At 44.8% G+C, this 24,058-nt stretch overlaps 1 protein-coding gene across 1 annotated transcript; it reads left to right on the plus strand.

Annotated features, from left to right (window-relative positions):
- Positions 1-602: 602 nt before the first annotated feature.
- tbc1d9 (TBC1 domain family, member 9 (with GRAM domain)) lies at positions 603-22,367 on the plus strand. The gene is made up of 21 exons (XM_070974497.1): positions 603-1,324; positions 6,866-6,976; positions 8,636-8,754; positions 9,668-9,896; positions 10,683-10,944; positions 12,218-12,425; positions 13,571-13,777; positions 13,882-14,046; positions 14,391-14,541; positions 15,836-16,050; positions 16,147-16,264; positions 16,355-16,640; positions 16,730-16,859; positions 17,020-17,118; positions 17,357-17,425; positions 17,650-17,890; positions 18,063-18,128; positions 18,538-18,624; positions 19,922-19,990; positions 20,209-20,312; positions 20,414-22,367. The coding sequence occupies exons 1-21, from the start codon at positions 1,204-1,206 to the stop codon at positions 21,218-21,220; spliced, it is 3,864 nt and encodes a 1,287-aa protein (XP_070830598.1). The 5' UTR covers positions 603-1,203; the 3' UTR covers positions 21,221-22,367.
- The last annotated feature ends 1,691 nt before the right edge of the window (positions 22,368-24,058 follow it).

Here is a 24,058-nt window from a genome sequence, read left to right on the forward strand (position 1 = left end):
TCAAATGGAAATTGTCTTTGATCCAGTGACTTAAATATCTGACAAAATCTTATACAAGTCTAATGATAAGGCTAAATAATACCATAGTATAAAGGGTATTGCACACTTCTACTTTGGAAACTTAGGACTTAAAACTTAAGTGACAAATCGTTCCAGCAGACAAACTGCAGTCGCTCTCAGTGACTCTGAGTTGGAGAAACACGCGTTAGATTCAGCAGCAGCTTCTTTTGGCCTCATGTGACCTTACAGCAGGTTTCTGGTCCGTCTGTTGCCTTTCTCCGTGGAAACAACACAGCAAATGTTTTGTTTGCATCTCAGCTGCCATATTCAGACTTACAGAAGCCCACATGAGGAGTGGGCAGATCATCTGTGCATCGATGAGCAAACAGTCCAATCATGATCGACAGCAACACAGCTGATCGGATTTCAGTCAGGAAGAAGTCCAGATCAAAAATAAAATGGCTGTAATCTGAGTTTAGTGATGTTTTTAATTCATTCATTATTTCCCCACGTGCCTCCACCTCCTGGCCGCTGACGTCGCGCGGTGGCCAGTCCGTGACGCGCTCGCTTTATTTTGCGTGCGGCGGCGCTACAGCGGAGGAGGAGGAGGAGGAGGCGGAGGAAGAGAAGAGAGGAGCGCTGCGTTCCTGTCGCGTTCACTGCTCAAACGTCGTCTTTCTGCTCCTCGACACGGACGGACGTCCCGGCTGAGGGACCACACAGACGACCCGCTGCTCGCTTCGCTCGGCTGTAACGCGTCTTTCTCCGCAAACATCGGCACGGAACGGATCGCACCTGCCACGGAGCATGCACAACAAAGACTGAGCCAGCACTGCGCTGTGCGGCAGCAAACCGAGCCAGGCTGCCCGACGAAACCTCCGAGAAATCCATTTATCCGACAGCCTGGCCCGCACGCAGGAGGCTGCTGCTGCAAGAGGAGGCGAAATTTGGTGTCGGACCTCCATCTTGCAGGCCGATCCGATCCGATTCGTGCCTGGCAGGTTTAATTATAGTAAGACTTACTTTGGCCCGGACATCCAATAGCAGGCGATACTTGAAGGGTCGAGGAGGAGAATATCAGGCCTCCATCTGCGGGTTAATAATTGAATAATCTCTGCTGGACACAATCGCACATCGACCAGTTTGATGGTCGCCATCAGCTGTCCTGCGTGTTCAATGTCCCCTTAAACAACGAGGAGCATTATGTGGGTCAGTCCCGAAGATGTGTTACTGGCGGGCGCATTATGGATCACCGAGAGAGCAAATCCATATTTCATCCTCCAGAAACGGAAGGGCCACGGGGAAGGAGGCGGGGGACTGGCGGGTGAGTGCTGTTATAGATCAGTCATAAAAAAATATGAATATTTATTTAAATTCAGATTAGTGATGATGAAAATGTGACAGCTGATTGAGTGACAGTGGGAAATGTCAGGCGGTGTGTGTGTGTGTGTGTGTGTGTGTGTGTGTGTGTGTGTGTGTGTGTGCGTGTGTGTGCGTGTGTGTGTGTGTGTCTCAATGTTGGACACCAGGAGCCACATGGAAGGATAATGTGATCACATGACCAATCACCTGCCACAGGTGGCCTTTCACCTGGTTGCAAAGAACAGGTACATGTGTGTGTTTCCTCCGCCTGCTTTCAAGGCCAAACATGCTGACATCAAACAAAAACCACTTCAGGGACAAAGTCCAGCACACATCTACTGTCTGATCATAGAATTCGTCCAGGAATCAGGTCATATTACAGTCCGCTCTGCAGGAAAGCTGACTGAGGCTGCTCCTGCCTGCGAGGCAGATGAGCTCTCAGCCATCACAGCAGTGCAAACAATAGCAGCTGCTAATGGCTCAACAACAGCGAGTCTGTTTGACCACCAAGCAGAGACATGGTCTGTTTGCTCGCTCATGCTGAATCATTCCCCTTCTTCCTTCCTTCCTTCACTCCAACTCCTCCCTCTTGCTTATTTCATCCAAAATGGGTCAAGCAGCAGCAGCAGCAAGCAGCAGGAGCAGGAGGAGGAAGAGGAGGAGGAGGAGGAGGAGGGACAGGTCGACACTGTAACAACTCACTGTCTTATTTCCTCTCAGAATTGTGAAATTTTCTTCGTTCTCTGACCTGAATCGTCCAGCTGCTCGCAGGCGATCACAGTGCGCAGCACTTCCTCAAGTTCGCTCTGCGTGCAGCCAAATACACACAAATTTTAACCACAGCAATGCGGATTATTTCGAAGCTTCTCTGGCCTTCGCTGGCGATCGATCAGTTTCTGTTCCTTCTTGAGAATTCCTCGCGTCGTGTCAGTCAGCGTCGCTGATCACTGAGCTTCAACACCAAGAGCAGTGAAATCTCTGCACTAGTCTGACTCAGGAGTGGGCGACAGACAGTGGACTAAAATCTTCTATCATACTGTCCTCCTCTTTTCCTGTAACAATATTGGTGTACATTGTGATAGATTGCAGCCCCCTTGTTGCTTCTGACCCTATAATATGAAGCATTGGCTGCTTGTGACCCCTCTGATTCTGCAAATGTCTCAAAAGCTCAATTGAGAAAGCTTTTATGGGTAAGATAACCAGGTGGAAATGTCTTTTTTTCAGTTAATCCATTTAATGAAATTATGCTTCTTCATCACATTGATACAAAAGTCTTTTAAATCCCGTAATACTGTAAAGTGATGGTGGCCAAATGCATGCAGAGAGAGTGAAGGGAGAGCATGCAGGGTACAAACAATATGGCAAAATCAATCAAACCTAGTCAGACTAATAAAGTCCTAAAGTAAACAGGAAGGGTTTTTTTTTTCAGACTTGACTTATAACCAAGTGTAACACACTGGTTACAAATTTAGGTAATACTATTTGTGATTTGACCATCTTTTATATCAATAATTCACATGATAATAAGGCAGCCTCCTCCTCTCAGTCTCTGGTGAGTTCTTACTGAGGCTACACAAAGCGTGCTAAGTGGTGCTGGGGGATGATGTCATTGTTATGTAAATGCTGAGCTTGCTGACTTGCGCTGTGTGCCAGTTGGCACTCGGCGCCCAGTAACCCTGGCACTGTCCACGAGCACTTCTTAACCACCAGCAGCGCCAGGACCAGGTTTATACAGAGCCAGGCGCCAATCTGCATCCTCAGCCTCGCAGGGCTCGAGCTCCAGCGTCGGAGCTGGCAGAGGGCCAGTGAGCTTCGGTGGAAAAGGGTGAATGCATGTGTCTGCGCTGTGAGACGTCAGTACGGTAGCTGCATGAGCGGAGATGGACAGGTGCATGATTTATGCAGTTTCTTCAGAGGAAAATTGAGAAATTATTATCTCTGCAAAGGGCAAAGGGTTTGAGTCTTGGAGTCCATCCAAGTTCCTCTGACTCTGATGAGAATAGAGAGAAATGTCCTCAACTCCAGCTCACCTCATTTATAATACCTCAAATGATAGGCTTGTTGTAGTTCTCCTTTTAAGACTCAAATGCTTGTAGGATAATATAGAAGATGGATATGAGTGCTCATTAATAGTGTTCATGCTAGTTAAGAATATTATGTGTCCAGAGAGTAGTCATGTAACTTTGGGCCAGTTGTAGCGCTATGGAGCAAAGGTTTTACATGTAAGTCAGCAAAGAAGAAGACTGCAAGCAAACAAACATGCATGTAAACAACACAGGTTTCAAGCTTTTGAGAAAAAATCTATTTTCAGATGTTTAATCAGGTAAGAAATGCGTTCAACACTCCTGTTAGACAGACCAGGATACACACGAGAAACTCCACGGGGAACGTTTAAAAGACGCATGAAAACTCTAGTTGAGCTAACGAAGCTGCAGGTCAGTCTTCAGCTGAAGATGCACCTGCTCAGTTTCATGCTTAATGTGATTTGCATGACACGTTACACCTGATAAGCTTCCACAGTCACTTATCTAATCATCAAGGTTGCATATGCAGAGGCGCAGCTGAGGGGACGTGTCTCAGTGTCTTTTGTTGTCTGTGTGTGGACATATTGTCAGCATCCTCAGAGAGGACGCAGACAGAAGAAAACCTGCATTAATCAGTGAATAAACTCAGAATCGTGTCAGCTGTTACGCAACTGGGCACAGTGGTGCTCAGTTTAGTGTAAAATTACACAATATGAGTCCCAGTACGACGCCGTATTTCACAATCCAGCTGGTAATGACTGTGTGTGTGACTGGATGTGTGTCATGTCAGAGAGTACTGACCCTCTCCTTTGTAGGCCACCCAGTTATCCTCAGCGTCATGCAGGCGGATGTTGAGAAACAGTGGAGAAGATGCAAAGTACATGTGATAGTGGAGGCAATGAAAGTTGGACATGATGGCGGTGCAGGCTCGACTCAGGTTTCTGTAATCTGAAACAGTATTGATTTGAAGTCTGAGGCAGATTGTGGTCCTTTGTGTGCACAGACCCCCCCCCCCCCGGGGCTGTGTTGCTTTTGGCAGAACGAGGATATAAACAAAAGAAAACAGTTTTTTGGCTCATGTTGTTGGTGTGGTTTGTTGTTTTTTCACAGTAACTCAGAGAAGGCGATTTGTTTCGCTCGAACAGCAGGGAGCTCCGTTTGTGTTTCTGAGAAGAGGCACAAAGCATCACATGATTTCAGCTTGTTCTGTTCACAACAAGGCTGTTTTTCTACCCCCAGAAATAATAAATGGAACGTGCCATTACAGCTTCGTCTCGTCTTTGATTTGTGGCTCACGCAGCCGCTCGTGTGGCAGGTGGAAGGAAATTGTCAGAGGTGTGAGCTGGAACAAGCGGTCACATGGACTCCTGTTTGATGAGTTAATGTTGCAGAGGCATGTGATGCTCGAGGTTCCCGGTTGTACAAGAAACAACAAACAGACAGCTCTCTTTCTGCCTGTTTTGGGTTTTTGCTGACTTCAGTCTTACTGTAGGAGGCAGGGGTGTCATGTGGTCTTACACCTTCGGTGGTCTCCCTACATGTGCGTAACCCCTCGGTTTCCTGCGATAAACCTCAGCTCACACGTCGCAGGCTGAACCATTCATCACACGCAGTGCAGCTCAAGTCCACATTTGCCCAATTTTTACCACAAGACTTCAAGAATGAGCGGGAGGTGTTTGAATTCGTCACTTCGGCGTCTTACTTAACGCAGGGTGGCACATTCAAAGCCGCCTGAGGTCAGCGTGTGAGCTCTGTTGAACTTCTTGGTTCTGACTGTTTTCGACCTTGTGATTTTCTTTTGTCAAAGAGGAAGTTGAGTTGACGCTCCACAACCGTTGTTTGTTTCTCACAAAGGGGCGAAACCAAAGTGGCTGCATTATCGCATCAATTTCAGTGTGATTCAGAGTCCTCAAGTGTGTTTTATTGACTGCTTCAGCCCTGTGGAGAGGGTTAACTAATTACAAATACAAGTGATTATCTTGTTTACGTGTGCGTAGTAGTTGTCTCTTGTCAGGGCTCACACACATGCCGGGAGTCAATAACATCTGACGCGGCAAACACCGTCTGACTGTGTGACGTCATGGTTGATCAGCTGCTTATCGAGGCCTAAGTTGGTTCATTGTTGTGTTCATTGGGACAAAAGATTGAGAGGGACTAATGAGGACAGTGGACGATATGTCGAGGACACGAGGAGAATAAGAGGCACAGTTAGAGTGAAGAGCTCTGCAGCCCAAGGTCTTTAAATGATGGACGGTCAGTGAGTCTAAACCGCACAGATCCACTTTTTTATTACTTCTGTGTTTCGTCAGGACGTGTTTTTCTTTTGAAAATAAGATTCAGCCTCCCTCGCTCGTCTCCTCTGTCTCTCCCTTCCTCCCCCTCATCGTCTCTCTGTGTGACTCATACTGTGTTTGCCCTGATGAGCTGCTGAACAAAAATAACCCGTCTCTCATGGCAGTCGAGTGCATATCTGCTCTGAACCAGGGAGAAGGTTCAGTCACCAGCAGCTCCACAGCGGCTTGGAAAACGCCATCGAAGTTGTTATGTGGCTTCACAGCAGGTTTGTAAATTGCAAGTGATTGTGGCGCCGCTTTAAGAACTCTTTACGAAAGCTTTTTAAGTTCGGACAGTTACAGGACATCATTAAGAACATCATGAATATAGAGTCAATCCCATAATAAGACGGCAGCAGAGGCAAGTAAGTCATCTGCGGATCTAAATGTTTGTAATGAAGGATGGAGCGAGGTTCACCGCTTTGTGAACACATGATTAGATGAAGGAGATTACCTCATGGACTCAGGAACGCTGCTTGTTCGCAGATGATTGCGTTCCGGTTTATTTACGTTTCACTCAGCGCCCTGACTTTTTTGGAATCAGGCTCCTAACTGATGATAAGTTGTTTGCATTCAGTGTTTCTCACCAAAAGCATTGTGTGAGGATCAGCGGCAGGCTCAGAAATCGTCTATATTTAGTTTGCAAGCTGTGAAAACACTAAAAAAAACATCTCCGAATTAGCACGTATGGATTTGGGACACCTCGTGTTTGCCTTGTTAGCGGTCCTCTTCTTTCCTGCCTTCGCTTGTATCATGTAACACAATCACATTTAGGTGTCGTGTCCACAAACACAGCACAGTCATACGAGTGTAACCCAGACTCATATGTGTGCAGATCACCAGTCTGACAAGTCAGACAAGTGAAGGGTGTATGTAATGTCAAGCCACAGGATGTTTTTCACACATTCAGATCTTAAACCACAAGACCTCAGGGGTTTCTCTTTTACCAGAGCACAACAGCATGGTCTGAAAGGATCAATGCGCTTCATTTGTGAGGCGCCTCACATGGTCGTTGGTGTTACATGTTCACAGTGGAACAAATGTAAAGGTTGACCTGAGTCAGGAGTGGGATCTTTGATTGTTTTTGCACAATACATTCTTTGTTTAGACTTTATGAAACCTCAAGTGTGTTTTTGGCTCTTTCAGGTTTGCTGGTCGGGACCCTGGATGTCGTCTTGGACTCCAGTGCTCGGGTGGCCCCGTATAGGATCCTGTACCAGACTCCAGACTCGTTAGTTTACTGGACCATTGCTCATGGTATGTGCACTTTAACACTTGGGTCAAAACTGTGAGGGAGTGGACCAAAGAAAGCCACTGACCTCGAGTCGACTCAGAATTCAGTTTGTGGACTCAGACCGCTTCAGCTGCTTTTGTCTGTACACTTTAGCAGTTCATGTACAGTTTTATTCCAGCGTAGACCCCTGTGCATTTTTACCCCCCTGCAGGTCCCTCCCCCAGCCACCACACAACACATGATGCCTTTTAGCCGCTGAATGCTGAGCATTACATCATGCCCCGGTGGTTTTAAAGGGCAGGATTACAGGAACGTGTGCAGGAATCGATACTCAGAAAGAGTAGATGTTAACACTTTTCAGCCAATCGCTTGATGGGGTCATGTTAATGTCATCTACATATTCTGTGTATGCAAAATGCTTCATCGACAGTCTGGCAGTAAATCATGCAAATTAGCAGCTGCACTCCAGGATGATTAGAAGCAGCGCTCTGTTTCATTTTTACTGTCAGTGAATGTGGAATTATCCCCATTATGTGAGGAAAAGCTTTAACACGTCCAACACCAAAGCAGGGCTGCAACGACTAATTTCATAATCAGTTTCAATCAGGGAATTGTTTATCTGCAAATGTCTTAAAAAAGAATAATGAAAAGGCCAAAAATTGCTTTTCTCTGTGCAGCAAATGATCACATTTGGGAAGTTTGAACCAATGAATTTTGTGGCATTTTCTCCTCAAAATGACTTGAACCATTAGTTGATCATCAAATTGTTCGACATCCATGTGAAAGGTAACTAAGGAGGTCTGCACTAGCTCAGTTTCTTCCTTTCTTCCTCCTTTGTGTTGCCTCAGATTCTCTGCTGCAAGGCTGACCTCTGTTCATTCATACATGGACACGTGCTGCACAGTGTGTGGAATAAAATGGCACCCATACATTTTGGTAATCATAGAAATGAGTCAGAATGTGGCTTGATATCATTATGCTGTTAGGATCATACTGTCTGTAACTCGCTGGAGTGTCACGTTCGCTGAAGATGGGACTCTGTGGAGACGCTGGCAGAGATGGATTTGTTATGCATCCCTGTGTTTAATTCAGCAGTTCCCCACTAAACGAGTATATGAAATTAGTTCTATTTGTGTTCCCTTTCTGAAATGGAGGCCCACATAAGACTAGCCTGGCTTTGAAATGGCAATTGATCCTCAGCCCCCTCCCTCTCCACCCCTCCCAATCCTTAATTCCTCAGCCCAGAGATAGCAGGAGAGTGGAGCGGTCTGGCACATGAGGCTAATTCAGCGAGTGTGCACTCACTGAGGGGCTGCTTGCAGCACTGTTCAGGCATAGTGGTGCACACTGGCGGCCATTACTGCACTCAGTTTCTCCTGCAGCCAGAAAAAATCAGTTTTGACCTCATCGATCACTGATTACAGTCACCTAATGTTCATTTTACTGTTGCTATTTAACAGAAAGTGGCTGATATATGTTTAATTTTATCTCATTTGCACTGATCAGTCTGTCGTCCAGTTAAATCTCCCAACTCTGTTTAATACAGAGAGTTCAGATTGTTTTCCATTCATTCACACGTGGCCCTGCACACATGACTACAGTGGCAGTTATTTCTGAGACATTACACAGCGATGCTCCTCCTGTGAACCCACCGCACTGACCTCCTCCTCACTCCTCTGCAGGAACCTCCCGGAAAGAGATCACCGAGCACTGGGAGTGGCTGGAACATAACCTGCTGCAGACTCTCTCCATCTTTGAGAATGAGAACGACATTACCACTTTTGTCAAAGGAAAGGTCCAGGTAACTCATCAAATGTGTAGTTTGATGTTTGGGTTCAAGCTCAAAGACGTCTCGTGTGAAATAATGAGGAACTTCCTGGGTTTTGATTCACCAGGTGCACCACAGAGCAAAGCAGCTGATAGATTTTTCTAGACACAAAACAAATCCACCTCTCAGCTGGCTGTGATCTGCATCATTAAGAGTTAAATTATGTCCAGAATGGACCAATAAGAGCAGTGCTGATAATAATTACAATAAATTCAAGAACATGTTGAAGCTACTAAATCACAAAAAAATATAATACATGAAAACCAAGATAATAACAACTGGCATAGAAACTTTATACACATTAAAACTTTAAAAACTTTCTTTATTAACCATCATTGTAATGCTCAGAACACTGAAAATGTGTATTTAACAAGCTGGAATTTATTTAAATGCTATTATTTCATGGGATTTTGAGAGAGAGGAGGGAATAAGAGAGAGAAGGTTGCCAGATCTTGTCAAACTTTGTGGTTTGAATAGCAGGCTTTAACTATCTGATGTGTCTGATGTAAAAAACGTCCTCCAGCCGGTGTTTATGAGCTGATGGTGCAGTCTTTTCCGCTTTAAAAAGAATCAGTTGTCAAGCGTGCAGTGCAGAGAAGTGCAGAACTGCAGGTACGTTTAAACAGCTCCTGCACAAAAATGATCCAGGATCAGCACCATGAACAATCCTCCTCGACTCCTGAAAGAGTTGAGCTCATTTCCTGCTGACAAGACAGAGCGAAGACAGATAAGGACTCAAAAGCGTAACGGCCTCATGCTCGATGCATATAAAAACATTAAATTTGGGTTTTATGCATCAATCACATTGACTGCTGCTGCTCGTTGCTTCACAATCCCAGTTTTTCATGTCCCAGCTCATTACCTCGTTCTCTCCGCCTCGCCTCAGGGGATCATCGCCGAGTACAACAAGAACCACGATGTCAAAGAGGACGACGACACGGACAAGTTCAAGGAGGCCAGCGCCAAGTTTCGGAAGCTGTTCGGGATGCCGGAGGAGGAGAAGCTGGTCAACTATTACTCCTGCAGCTACTGGAAGGGCAAGGTGCCACGACAGGGATGGCTCTACCTCAGCATCAACCACCTCTGCTTCTACTCCTACTTACTGGGAAAAGAAGGTTGGATATACATGCATTCACTATTCCTGTGTCTATATATATGACCTATACTGATATTTCTATATCAATACTGGTTAGAACTTTTTTTTACCCATCTTTAGTTGATGTCTTCACGCAAAATGGGTGGGTTGAGTTGTAAGACAATAACTGTACAGCCACAGAATGTAATTTAATGACGTGTATTAGAGGCACGTTATATTTTTTCAGTATTTGCTTACATGTCGCTCACATCTTAGTCTTAAGGGAAATGTAAGGTAGATTTCATGAACACTTGCAGTCCAGTCGTCCTTTGTTTGCCTGCAGCTTTTCCCTGTCATGTTTTCTTTTGCTAGCAGGTTACGAGGTACTCATGTCTGACAACATGATGCAGCAGCGAAGCTGTTTCAGCCAATCATTGTAGAAAAGTGGAGAATAACGAGTCTGCCGAACCTATAGCGTAACATCCCCGCCCCCCTCCTCCCTGCCCAGTATGTTTAGTTCATGTTCACCCAAAATATGAACGAGTTCATGAACTATTGTTCAATGAATGTGTTCAGGCACAACACTGGTGTTTTCAGACATGAGTACCGGACGTGCACGTTTGTCACAGAACTCACATGTCTGCAGCTTTTTGCGTAGTTTAGAGGTCATACCAACGTATTTAGATGTCAAATTGTGTACTTGCTATGCAAAATGCTCACAAGTTGGCAGGTGTGAGGTTGGCAGGTCTGTATCCTGAGAACTGCTTCAGTCCATTGCTTTGTCTTGTCTTGTCAATACATCCTGGTGTCTTTTTCAAATTTTCAGCCAAACTGGTGGTGCGCTGGGCAGACATCACCCAGCTGGAGAAGAGCGCCACCCTCCTGCTGCCCGACGCGATCAAGGTGAGCACCCGCATGAACGAGTACGTCTTCTCCGTCTTCCTCAACATCAACGAGACCTTTAAGCTGGCGGAGCAGCTGGCCAACATCGCCATGCGTCAGCTGCTGGACAACAAAGGCTTCGAGCAGGACCGCTCGCTGCCCAAGCTCAAGAAGAAGTCACCCAAGAAGGTGTCGGCACTCAAGAGGTAGGAACGGAGCTGATCATCGATGATGAATGTTCAAGCACGTGAAGGTGTTATGGTTGGTAGAGTGGTTGGTTATCCAGGCGCTTAGTGACAGAGGATGACAGTTTAAAATGGTGTTTTAAAAGCTGTGTTGGGGAAAACACACTTGGTAGGAAATAGAAGGGTGTTGCTGGCCTCAGCAGAGCCTTGAACATGGCCTCAAGGTCCCAAATTGTTCAATGCATGTTATGAAAGCAGGATTTGGTTTCTCTGCAGTGCATTATCGTATCTGTCCATCTGTGATCTTTGCTGTTGCATAATTCTTTTCTGTATCTGCACAAATACTTCATTGTCTGAGCACTTTCAGCCATTCATTCAAATTGTGTAACTTCAGGATGTAGAAGGGCACTCAGAGAGCGGAGACCTCCACCAAAGCTCCGCTCTGCTCTCCAATGACGCAAATCTGCAACCTTGAGCTTCACGCTCAATATTATTGCTTGTTCTCGTGAAGCGTACAGTTCAAAGATTTTTCCTCGATATGTCAGGAGTTTACTGCAGACAGATCGCATTGGGATGTGAGTAAGAGTATGATTAGTTGCATGATGTGTTTGTATTTACGTTTCCATAGCCACACCTTAGTTTGAGGTAGAATTGTTGTACCGTTTCCACCATGAAGCCACCGTCCCCGAGCGCTCCGATAACGACTGCTTTCTGTGCTTTCTGTGGAGTTTGAGCTGCTGCGTGTGTCGGCTACAGGTTTACTGGTACCTGTGAATGTGGACTGTGATGTGGAGTCAGCGTATTTCTACAAATGACTGTTTTTTGCCACAAGTGAACTTTACCACCATCTACTGGATTTTAAGATGTATGGCATTTATTCCGCCATGGGCCTGAACATGCTACCTCGCGCTGTTGATAAAAGTGAAAAATTATTCATGTATCTGATCCAGATCCCCTCCAACATTTAATGGGTTCTTTCTTGTCCCATGCTGCACCTTTCCAAAAAAATATCATGAAAATTGGGCCTGTAATGTTTCTGTAATCCTGCTGACAGCAGACTGAGAAACATACGCACATACAACAGCATTGATGAGGTAGTTGAGCAATGCACTGGACCGTATTTCCAAATTAAATAGGTTATAATGTAAAAGTGTGAATTTTCATGAGAAGAAGAATCTTTTCTGGTATATCACCTTTGTGCCATATTAGCACTGTAATTCTACTAATGCATCATTGACAGTGATTATTTCAGCTTCAAATCATCTAATACGACTGTGCTTGTGTCATCCTTTAGGGATTTGGATGCGAGAGCTAAGAGTGAGCGTTACCGGGCGCTCTTCCGTCTGCCCAAAGATGAAAAACTGGACGGACACACAGACTGCACTCTGTGGACCCCCTTTAACAAGATGCACATCCTGGGACAGATGTTTGTCTCCACCAACTACATCTGCTTCACCAGCAAGGAAGAGACACTGTGCAGCCTCATCATCCCGCTACGAGAGGTGAGGTGTTCTGTCTAAATGTGTCCGTTTATGAACAGCTTGCACGGTGGAAGATTCAGCAAATAAGAGGTGCAATAACTGGAAGAAAGTCAAAACGTGGCAAAACATTAGCCATCAGCAGTGGCTGAAGTGAAGCTCAAAGACACGTCAGTGTGTTGGATAATGTTGTCTGGTAGGGGTTTGTCACTGCCCATCTGCTCTAAACAGACACACACACGTGTACACACACACACACACACTGTGCACAAAATGCAGCTGTCACGCTGAATCACATCCATTTATTTAACAGTCAGCTCTGGATTGGTTTCAGCAGCTACTCGTGAATCCAAAGTTTGGGAAAGTTAAAGTAAAAACCAGCTAGTTTCCATCTACTTGTTTGCTAAATCGTGTTGAACCATTACAGCAAAAGTCTGAGCGAGTAAAGATGATAGTGATTCTGAAATCAGTCGGTAGGAAACATCTGCAGTGCCATCCAATCAAATGCAATCGATATGTAAACAGGAAGTTGCTGCAGCCTCACAGTGTTAAATAACTTCCAGAAATACATTTTAAGGGGCCAAACAATTCCATAAACTTCAATAACAAATGTACATTTGACTTTTATTTACATGCGCTTACATGGAGACATGAGTGTGTTTCAGAGTTAGTGTTCAAGCAGTTTACAATAAGTGAGGTATTTCCTCAGACTAAGCTAGCTAAGCTTGCTAACATTATTAGCATAAGGTTTTGTAATTTGAGTTATATTATGTGAATTTTGTGAAGTTATTTAACATCTTAGTATCCTTTCTTTAATAGTCGATGTTGGTTAGTTTCCTCCATTCTTCAGTCTAAACGGATCATATATTAGCAAGCTAACGTTAGCTTTGTCAGTTAGCTCAGTTAACGAGACGAACTGTAGTTCCACCTGGCAGTTGGTGGGTACTTTAGTACTTTATAAGCACACTATGCTTGACCTTACTCTGTCCTCCCCTAATAGAAATAGTTCTGTATTTCATTTTATGTGAAAATGCTTAGCATCGAATTGAAAGCTGGTTAGTTTGGTTGTAAATGAGAATTTACTTCTGACACATTTGTTTGTCATGCATGTGGCTGCTTGTCATTTATTGCTTTGTTTGCGTCAATTGAGATTGTGAATGTTCCTCCAGGTGACCATCGTGGAGAAGGCAGACAGCTCCAACGTGCTGCCCAGCCCGCTCTCCATCAGTACCAAGAACCGGATGACCTTCCTGTTTGCTAACCTGAAGGACCGAGACTTCCTGGTCCAGAGGATTTCTGACTTCCTGCAGCAGACCACCTCCAAGATCTACCTGGAGAGGGAACTTACCGGCAGCCTAAACAGCTCAGATGATGAGGTGAAAGATGAAATTGTTGTAAATAATGTGAATAGTCATCAACAGCGGTGGTGGCAGTGTCCATTTAAAAGCTCCAAAGCTTGACTACAACGTGTCCCCTCCAGGTCTACTCCCAGCATGGATCTCTGCTCTCCAGCAGCCCACAGCACAGTCTGGGCTCAGAAAACGAGCGTTCGTTCAACCTGAACGACAGCAGCGTGCCCACCGCCACGCAGGCCCTCATGACCATGTACCGCCGCCGCTCACCTGAGGAGTTCAATCCCAAGCTGGTACGTTTATCGGCTGCCATTAGAAGCATTTCATCTTCTCTTGAGTTTGAGGCTATTTGTGGTCTTGGATTCGAAGCTCTCCTGCTTTGCTGTAATTGCCATTTTCACGCCATTAAGCTGCATCGAGGATTGCTGTTAACTGCTACCCTGCAAGATGACTTTTCCTGCCTCATAGAATATTACAGCATTAGTGCTTTGTGGAGTGTGCAAGAAATCAATCAATTAAAATGAAATCTTTTAGTCCAAACTGCTGATGTGGAACAGTTAAAGCAGGACCCTGACAGAACACACTAATTGCACTTGAGCTATTGCACCTCACGAGATGGTTTTCCCTCGTTACTCAGGCGAAGGAGTTCCTGAAGGAGCAGGCGTGGAAGAACCACTTTGCAGAGTTTGGACAGGGGGTGTGCATGTACCGCACGGAGAAGACGAAGGAGCTGGTCCAGAAGGGGATTCCTGAGAGCATGAGAGGGGAGCTCTGGCTGCTCTTCTCCGGTGAGGAAACGCTCAGGGCTTGACACACTCAGAGCAGACAGTGCTGCAGATGATTCAGTCAAACCACGCCCGGCATAATGCGTGCTCACACTTGATCATAACACGACATGATGCATATTTTATGCAGCTGTCATTTATCCACAGAAACCCTGCTGGCAAATACACGATGCAACAACAAGATGAACATTTTAGCAGCCAAAGTGAGATATGAATACTCTAAGCTAAATGTTGTAAATAAAGAATTTATCTTACCCGTCACCGCCCGTCCCTTCAATCACTTGGGGGTGTTTGTAGTCCTGACCACCAGCTTAGGAACCACTGGGCCAGGAGCCGAGAGGAGAAAACTCTCATTGCTCGCATGCAAAATTTTAAACTTAGCCACTAAATGCTCACTGAATGTAAAATTTCCACTACCTACTGACTGTACAGCTGACCTGTAGCTTGTGACTGTCATTCTTTAATGTATTCAGGTATGCAATAAGCTCCAGACTTTCCTGTTTACAGGCACAGTCATGTGTTACGCACCAGCAGCTGCTTGTACTCATCGTCACCTGAGCAGAGCTGGGTTACAAACAGCTCCTCCCTCTCTCCCCAGTGACCCACTTATGGCTCATCGGCTGTTGTCATAGCTGCACTGTGCTCACCTTCGTCACACTTACCTGCACGTCTTCCTTCCACGAGTCTCTTACAAGAAAAATATTTACCATGCTTATTCAAAACACTCCTAATTGATTTTATTTTTAGAGTAAAGGGTGTGGAAACCTGTTTGGTGAGCTCGATAAGTACGTTTACTGAGATATCTGAAAAAGGGTGCTGAGTAAAACCTGGATCTGTGTCAAACCTGGAACATGGACTAATACAAAGAGGTTTTATCTGCATTTTACTCTGCAAAGTTAGTGAGATCAGTGACGTTACAGTTACACCAAATACGAGTAGCATTTGGCTGCAGCTCATTTACTACTGTGTACTTTTTTAACATTTGCAATGTTTTTACTATTTCAAAATTCAAATTTGACAGATTCAGAGCTCTGTCAAATCACAGGGTACTTTGTTTAATACAGAGAAACCAAAATCAGAAAACCTTGATGTGACACTCGGGATTATAAAGCAGCTTCTGAGGAAGGGTGACGTCGTCTGATGTTCACACTGAAACACACAATCAAATTTTTGTTTTCTCCTTTGCCCAAACACAGAAGCTGCATATCACATCCATGGATAGATACTGGTTTCAGGTTTTCTAGTCATCTGACAGAGAAGCTGGTTTAAACCTTCAAATCTGTTTTTTTTTTCGTAGGAGCGATCAACGAGATGGCCACCCACCCCGGATACTACGAGGACCTGGTGGAGAAGTCGATGGGTAAATACAACCTGGCCACAGAGGAGATAGAGAGAGACCTGCACCGCTCTCTCCCCGAGCACCCGGCCTTTCAGAACGAGATGGGCATCGCCGCCCTCCGCAGGGTCCTCACGGCCTACGCGTTCAGAAACCCCAACATCGGATACTGTCAGGTACACACACTCCGCTTTTGACTCTGACACGAACTGACAGAAACCTTGCAGCCCTTGACAGCCCTTGAATTTTGATTCCCTCCCTCGACACCGCAGGCCATGAACATTGTGACATCTGTGTTGCTGCTCTACGCCAAAGAAGAGGAGGCGTTTTGGCTGCTCGTGGCGCTCTGTGAGAGGATGCTGCCTGACTACTACAACACGAGGGTTGTAGGTCAGTATGTGCACCTGCTTCTGTGTTTCAGGGTGTTTGATTTGATGATTTTGTTTGTTTAGCATCCTCTTTTTTCCCGCCTTTCCACAGGAGCCCTTGTGGATCAGGGGGTGTTCGAGGAGCTCGCCCGCGAGTACGTTCCCCAGCTGTACGACTGCATGCAGGACCTCGGGGTCATCTCCACTATCTCGCTGTCCTGGTTCCTCACCCTCTTCCTGTCCGTCATGCCGTTCGAGAGCGCCGTGGTGGTGGTGGACTGCTTCTTCTACGACGGCATCAAGGTCATCTTTCAGCTGGCGCTCTCCGTGCTTCACGCCAACATCCACCAGCTGCTTGGATGCAAGGATGACGGAGAGGCCATGACCGTTCTGGGCAGGTAAGGAGAGGACGCTGGATGTGCCTGAAGCCTAAAAACCAGATTTTTTTTTTTTGCATATTTGACAAATTTTATGTATTTTATTGTAGATACTTGGACAGTGTGACCAATAAGGACAGCACCCTCCCTCCCATCCCCCACCTGCACTCCTTACTGACGGACAACGGAGAACCACATCCAGAGGTCGACATCTTCAAACTGGTCCGCAGCTCCTACGAGGTATTTAACCTGGATGACAGCGTGTTTGTAAAACTGTGCCGTCTAATTGAACTTTCTCACGGAAGCTGTGATGTTAAAGCTTTCAATGAAATGCAGTATTTTTTCAGTTTATATGATTTGACTTCAAAGGTTTCTCTGTCTCTTTCTCCTTTTGCGGCAGAAATTTGGTTCGATCCGTGCAGATGTGATTGAACAGATGCGTTTCAAACAGAGGCTGAGGGTCATCCAAACCATTGAAGATACAACTAAACGCAACGTGGTGAGGATCTGCTAACTTTCTCATAGAGTATCCATAAGTACAGGAAGTTTTTATTATGTATTTACTTCAGTGTTCCTGCTCAACCCCATCAGACAGACTCCAAAAGTCTCTCAGTCATAATTTGAGCTTTGAAACTGGGTGAACTATGGTCTCGTCCTTATTAGATGCTCTACTCTCTCTCTTGACGCTAAACGTTATCATCCATCTTCTGCTTTTACTTCATGTAATCATGTTTCAGGTCAGAACGATTGTCACAGAGACTGCCTTCAGTATCGACGAGCTGGAGGAGCTCTACGTGCTCTTCAAGGTGAGTTACAGCTCACACTTTCATGATGCAGGACCTTGGAAAGAAACATCTCACCTGTGTTACCACTTCCTGTTGAAAGTGAAGCATCGACAGGAAATCTGTTTGTGTCTCTGCTCTGTCTCACATACACGACAGAATGCATCTACACTAGTGTTTATTGTTTATTAGTTGAACCACATTTACCTTTAAAATAGCCTTTTTCACCCGTCTCTTCCTCTCTTCAGGCGGAGCACCTGACCAGCTGTTACTGGGGGGGCAGCAGCAACCCCACAGAGCGCCACGACCCCAGCCTGCCCTACCTGGAGCAGTACCGCATCGACATGGAGCAGTTCAAAGGCCTGTTCAACCTGCTGTTCCCCTGGGCCAACGGAGCCCACTCGGACCCCCTGGCTGTGCGCTTCTTCCGTCTCCTTGACCAGAACGGAGATGCCCTCATTAATTTTCGGGAGTTCATCAGTGGCTTTGGTAGGTAGAGTAAGGTGGTGTGTGTGTTCTTGTGAAGAGTCTTTGGAAGTGTGTGACAAAGCTCTTCAGCTGACTGATTCTAGTTGAAGGTGGCATTGTACCTGAGCTGATTTCACACATCTGGAAGCAGCTCAGATGTGTCCGATCTCTGAAGCTCCTTGTTGTGTTTTAGGTGTTCTGTGTCACGGGGACCTCACCGAGAAGCTGAAGCTCCTCTACAAGATGCACGTCCTGCCTGGTGAGTGCGCGGCGATGGAGTTGAGTCACGCTGCAAAGTCGTCTTTAGGAAACTACAGAACGTATTCAGCTGAGCAGGATTATTAGCTCAGGGCCCAGTGGAAAAAAGCTTGTCTCACCTCACTGGACAAATCGCTTCAGGATTACCTTTTTGTCATGTTTATTTAATGAGCTGACAGGAATGAAAATGTATTCTGACTTTAACATTTTGACAAGCCTGTTGTCACATAGCTTAACCAAACAGTCATTTGTTTGTAATATGACGGGTGAAGACATATAAAATTGAATGAAAAGGAACTTTATGGTCAGAATTTGAATAACAGGAAACATAAAATGACAGAGAATGGCTCACATGAAGTTTCCATAAATCAGATTAAATGTTGACGGACTCCTCTGTTCTTATCTCCCAGAAGTCACTCATGAACAGGAGGAGCCAGACTCTGCCTTTGAGGCCACTCAGTACTTCTTTGAAGACATCACTCCAGAAACATCCATCGGTAAGGAACTGAGATCAATCCTGCAGCCTTTCCACTCGCAGATGAAGCAGGTGCAGCAACATGATACCGTATAACCACAGTATGTCAACATAAACATCGTATGTTTCCAACCTCCTTCTCGCCATGATGGAGACATTACCACTCTACCCAACCCACAACACCACACCCCAACCGTATAACCTCGAATTAAATAGACACATGAACGCAATAAAACATTGTTATACATTCAAGCAAGTACCATAATACAGCTCCAAATCTAATTCTTCCACTAAATAGTAAAGATCTAATACATAAGCTTTTCAAAAAAAATTCAGGCCACAAAACTGAAAAGATGTAAATGACACATTATCACTTCACTTATTTTGCAGAGGTTTCACCTTATTAAGCACTGCTATCAACCACACGCTTTGGGATCTGCTTCTGTCGGTGTGTAAAATCACAACACTGCTTTTCTTGAGAATACCAGTTACTGTTGAAATAATTACAAAAAAGGATCTCAGCCTTTGAGGCCCAGTAGTCTCTCCCTCATGACTGTAAATATGAAGTCGTGCTTTGACGTGCAGTTTGCAGTAAATTCAGCTTCCTGTTGAGGAACTTCATCGTGCTTCATTTGCTTTCATAAGCTCCCAGCAAACATTCACAGTCGGTAAGCGACACACTGACGTTAGCAGGGATATTTCTTCTCTGGCACTTCATTCTCACACTGAGCAGCGACAATATGTTCGAGGGAATTAATGTTTCATTTGTCAACACTCCCTCCAGCTGCTTAGTCTTACTTTCCAATGAGCGCTGCCAGATGAGTCATTTGCCGCCCTGATGCTGTGTGCTGCAGGAAAGTTTACACCATGAAGGACTTGAGATTGTCCCCGTATTATTTGCATGAGTGAAACCTGTTTTTGTGTTACGAGCATTTTCAGGGGGAAGTGCGATCGTATTAACCTTGAAATCGCGTTGCGTGCAGCCTGCGTTGTGCTCACTGATGGTGATGAAAAGAAAATGTGTACACAAGTTAAATTGTGTGTGTAAGGCACACGCCTGCAGTACAATCCTGTGCTGAATATGCAGAAGGGAGGGAAACTGCCTCAAACACCTCTGCGGTTTGAAAGCTGTTTGAATAATTAAATGTGTGAAGTGGTGTCACCTGTGTGAGGTAGCTTTCTGGTGAAGAGCAGCAGGATTCTCTGATCATGAGCCTGCAGTATGTGGTTTGGCATCAAGAAAATACAATATATGTTTGATATGATGTGCTCGTCTGGTAAAAATGGCCGCTGACGTTAGCCACCCTCTTTCTCCTCAGGTCATGACTCAAAGTGCAGAAACGAGAGGGATGATGGCTTCGTCAGGGTTACATTCAAGACTGAAAAAGGTAAGCAGCACGAATGTGTACATCTAACACAACATACTATGTGTTTGCCTAAAATGAGCAATAAGATGTTGAATCTCATATAAATGGCAAACGTTCAAGTGTGACGTTGCCTTTAGTCTTGAGCCAAGATCGTTGTTATTGTCTTCACGCAGAATTTTATTGGGACAAAATATTGATGGACTGAAATACTGATAAGGCATTCTTTGTACATCTTACAGTGAAGAAACTGAACACTCCTGAATATCGCCATTACTTGAAACTGTGGAACCAGGAGACAAAACCTAAGCGGGAAAACACAAAAGACCTCCCCAAGCTGAATCAGGTGAGATTTTACCCTCTGTGTCGGCCTTCGCGTGAAGTATGTGGATAAAACACTCAGTAGTGACAGTGGGGTGTAACTGACTTGTGTTTTTTTTCCTCCAGAGTCAGTTTATCGAGCTTTGTAAGACCCTGTACAGCATGTTCAGTGAGGATGCTGCAGAACAGGAGCTCTATCACGCCACAGCGACAGTCACCAGTCTGCTGCTGGAAATGGGAGAAGTGGGAAAGCTGTTCTCCTCTGGCAGAAAGGACCACAACATGGAGGGTAAACCAGAGCCGGGCATGTATAGGAGAGACGCCACAGACCCCAAAACCGCCCAGGAGGCCCTGTGCGACGACGTGTTCCAGCAGCAGGACCAGAACGGCGGCTTTGTCCCTGCGGCTCTGGAGAACAAGCCGAGCCCCTGTGAGGAGGGGAAAGGGGACGAGGCCAGCGAGCAGCTGCCACCGATGCAAGACATCAAGCTGGAGGACTCGTCTCCCAAAGACACGGGCACGTCATCCGCCATGCTCATCTCAGATGATGAAACCAAAGATGACACCTCAATGTCATCTTACTCGGTGCTCAGCGCAGGCTCCCACGAGCTGGATGAGAAGCTGCAGTGCGAGGACATCGCAGACGACACGGTGCTGGTGCGCAGCGACAGCGGCTCCAACGGGGAAAGAAGTAACCGGCCCCACGGAGGCGGACCCCACGACCGAGGGCTGCCGCACAGCACCAGCATTGATAAAGACTGGGCCATCACGTTCGAGCAGTTCCTGGCCTCGGTGCTCACCGAGCAGGCCCTGGTGCATTACTTCGAGAAGCCGGTGGAGGTGGCAGCTCGCATCACCAACGCCAAGAACGTGCGTAAAGTCGGGCGCCCCCGGCTGTCGACGAGTGACTATGAGATCTCGCTATCTGGCTAAGGGAGATTTGACACAAAGACTTTTTCTGTTTTAAAAGGGAAACACAATTATCAGTCATCGGTGTGAAGATGTCTCAGTGAGTTTTAGAGGACAATGGAGGTCAATGTGAAATGTATGTGTATGATAGTTGAATGAATGTGACCAAAAACTGCTCTTAACAATGTATTTTACCAGATGTGAAAGACTTTTATTATTCCAATCACTAGATTCTCTCCAGCTAAGAGGGAACAGGACATTAATATTCAGGTTTGCTCCAATGAAATCAGTGTGAACATGTAGTAGCTGTACTTTATAAGACATTATGCATAGGTGTTAATATTGTAACCTCTAGCACTTCTTAGGCTATGTAGATGTAAATGTCCACAGATACGGTACAGGTCTATACTGGGATATTGATAGTCTACGTACGATCACCTAACATTATATCTGGTCAAACTATCGCTTCCTTACTTTACGGTTCCGTTTGCTGTTAATCACAGAATCGTTTTAGGTTGTCGCCGAATGACAAATACAAATCAAAGCTGTGAAAATTCAACGATGGGGTGAATTTTCATGTGTCGTGTGAACTCCTCTTCAGCTAAAGCAACGTGTCACTTTGTGAGAAGCTACTTCTCTTTTTCACGCACATATCTGTGACTTCCTCGACATTCACTGCACAAAATAACGCTCTCAGTAATCACTCCTCCGTGTTTTCTCCAGTTATTGGTGCCCTATAAAAGCGATGGAAGCAGAAAAATGACACAACCACATTTTCTAACTCAAAAGAAAACGACTCAGACCTGATTCTTAAATCAAAGGAAGGTAGGATGCTGAGACGTGATGATTACACTAAAACCATGCTGTGGAATGAAGAGCCTGCTCTTTATGTTTACAACATATTGTGATCCACTAACGTGTACTTGCTTGCCATTTGCCTAGCTGTTGTTGTCTGCACTCCTGACTAAAATGTTTGCCTTGTTTGTTTTTGTTTTTTGTTTTTATTGTATATTTTAACCTTTTTGCTCTGTACATTTTTAGTTTTCTGTTTTCAAGTTGTGTTTTTATATGAGTTTTTTATTTTAAATGTCCAGGTGTTATTACTCTGGACATTTAAACGCATTGTGTATCACTCCATCTAATTAAAATCACAGATTCAATGCTGCACAGTACGACTGAGTGCCACTACATGACCATCATTTCAGCTACCAATCACTCATTTCCTGAAGACCCGTGTTTACCCATATTATACTTCAGGTATACTTTTTGAAGAATGTACACTTTGTGCTATTTTAGTCACCTTTTAAGTATAGTGAAGTGTACTCAAGTCGTCCTTTAGTGAGTAGACTTGAAGTGTAAATAGATAATGAAGTACATCAGGATTCATGAGCATTCAAAACACACTTGCAGTACAGTCGTATTATATCACCAGTGTGTTGGAAATATACTCAAAATGAAGTCAAATTAAAGAGCAAGCATGCTAATAGCATCTTCCAAAGAAGTACACTTTATTATTACTGATAAAAGTATTAATATTATAGTACACTTTTTAAAAGTACAATCAAATCAAATTGATAATATGCTTACAGTTTTTGTATTAGTATGTTGAAATACAACTTAAGTATTGCAGGAATAATATATTCATTTTGAATACATTGAAGTAGAACTTAATGACATCTATTTGGAAGTACACTTTTTTAAAATATGTATTAATCATCCTTTAAATTAATCACAAACAGTAAAAGTGTACTTGTAATGACTTTTCTGTACTTAAAATATTTTTCTAGTACACTAAGGTTTACTTCTTCTTGACCTGGGTAGCCACTTCACATATGACTCCACAGACGCAAACACTCATTATAACTTTTTTTTAACTAGTTTGACTATACATGCTTAAATATACAGTATACGTTTATATAAGGCCTAAAACTAATGGATTGTAGTAACTTGATTCACAGTGATGAGAGTGTGAAATGAGCTTTCTTTCTTACCCACTCAAAGCCAGTGACTGTCCGCCGGCCTCCGAGTCGCATATGCCCCCACAGGCGATTCATACACTAAACTAAATAAATAAACAAATAAAAATAAAAATAGCTTTTTTCACCGGTAAAGAAAATAACATGAATTGTTAGTTTTTCCCGAGCGTTCCCTGAAAGCAGCACGCCCGTCGCGGTTGATATTACGTCATTCATCATGGCGCCTAGCAACAAAACTGAGGTAGAAGTGGAACGTTGCCATTTTTGTGGAAGTAAAAGACTAGCCAGTGTTTGTTTGTTTGTTTGTTTGTTTGTTTGTTTGTTTGTTTGTTTGTTTGTTTGTGTGGACGCGGTGATGAAAAAGACGAATCTCGAGCGCCAGTATAGCCACAAACACGCTAAACTGGATGAGCAGCGAGGACAGGTGTGCTCTTCAGCGGAGTTCAGGAGCCCAACAAGCAGCTGTCACGGTCCGCATTCTGACAGAGACGCTGTTATGGAGGCAGGTTTAGTGGTGAGCAAGCTAATAGCAAAAGAAGCTAAAAGCTCAGTCTGTAGGAGAGTCCGTTTGTGTGGAATAATTCACAGAGATGAAGGAAAACCTGACGTGAAGACTCGGTGATAGTTCGTGTTTGTGATTTGGCCTTCATGGTGTGAAATGTGAACTCATGTGAAGCTGAACCTGCAGCAGCTGGAAAGAGAAAAAACTGCATGTTCCTACTCTGCAAGACCAAAGGCTGAATATATGAATATCCTGCTGAGTGTGAAAAGTCCTTCAGGCGTTTGATGAGACACGAAGAGTCAACAAAAGGAATTGAACATATTTCCTGTTAAATGCGGAACTAGCTGATGTGCCTGAAAACCTACAACACCCACACCTGGAAAA

The sequence above is a fragment of the Chaetodon trifascialis genome, chromosome 2 (assembly GCF_039877785.1).
Source record: "Chaetodon trifascialis isolate fChaTrf1 chromosome 2, fChaTrf1.hap1, whole genome shotgun sequence".
Lineage (NCBI taxonomy): Eukaryota > Metazoa > Chordata > Actinopteri > Chaetodontiformes > Chaetodontidae > Chaetodon > Chaetodon trifascialis.

Excerpts from the sequence above, each read along its gene's own strand:
- tbc1d9 (XM_070974497.1), top strand. The coding sequence starts at position 1,204 with ATGTGGGTCAGTCCCGAAGATGTGTTACTGGCGGGCGCATTATGGATC. Across the intron at positions 14,542-15,835 it reads GCTCTGGCTGCTCTTCTCCG|GAGCGATCAACGAGATGGCC; the intron begins GTGAGGAAACGC and ends TTTTTTTCGTAG. Across the intron at positions 17,119-17,356 it reads ATACAACTAAACGCAACGTG|GTCAGAACGATTGTCACAGA; the intron begins GTGAGGATCTGC and ends ATCATGTTTCAG.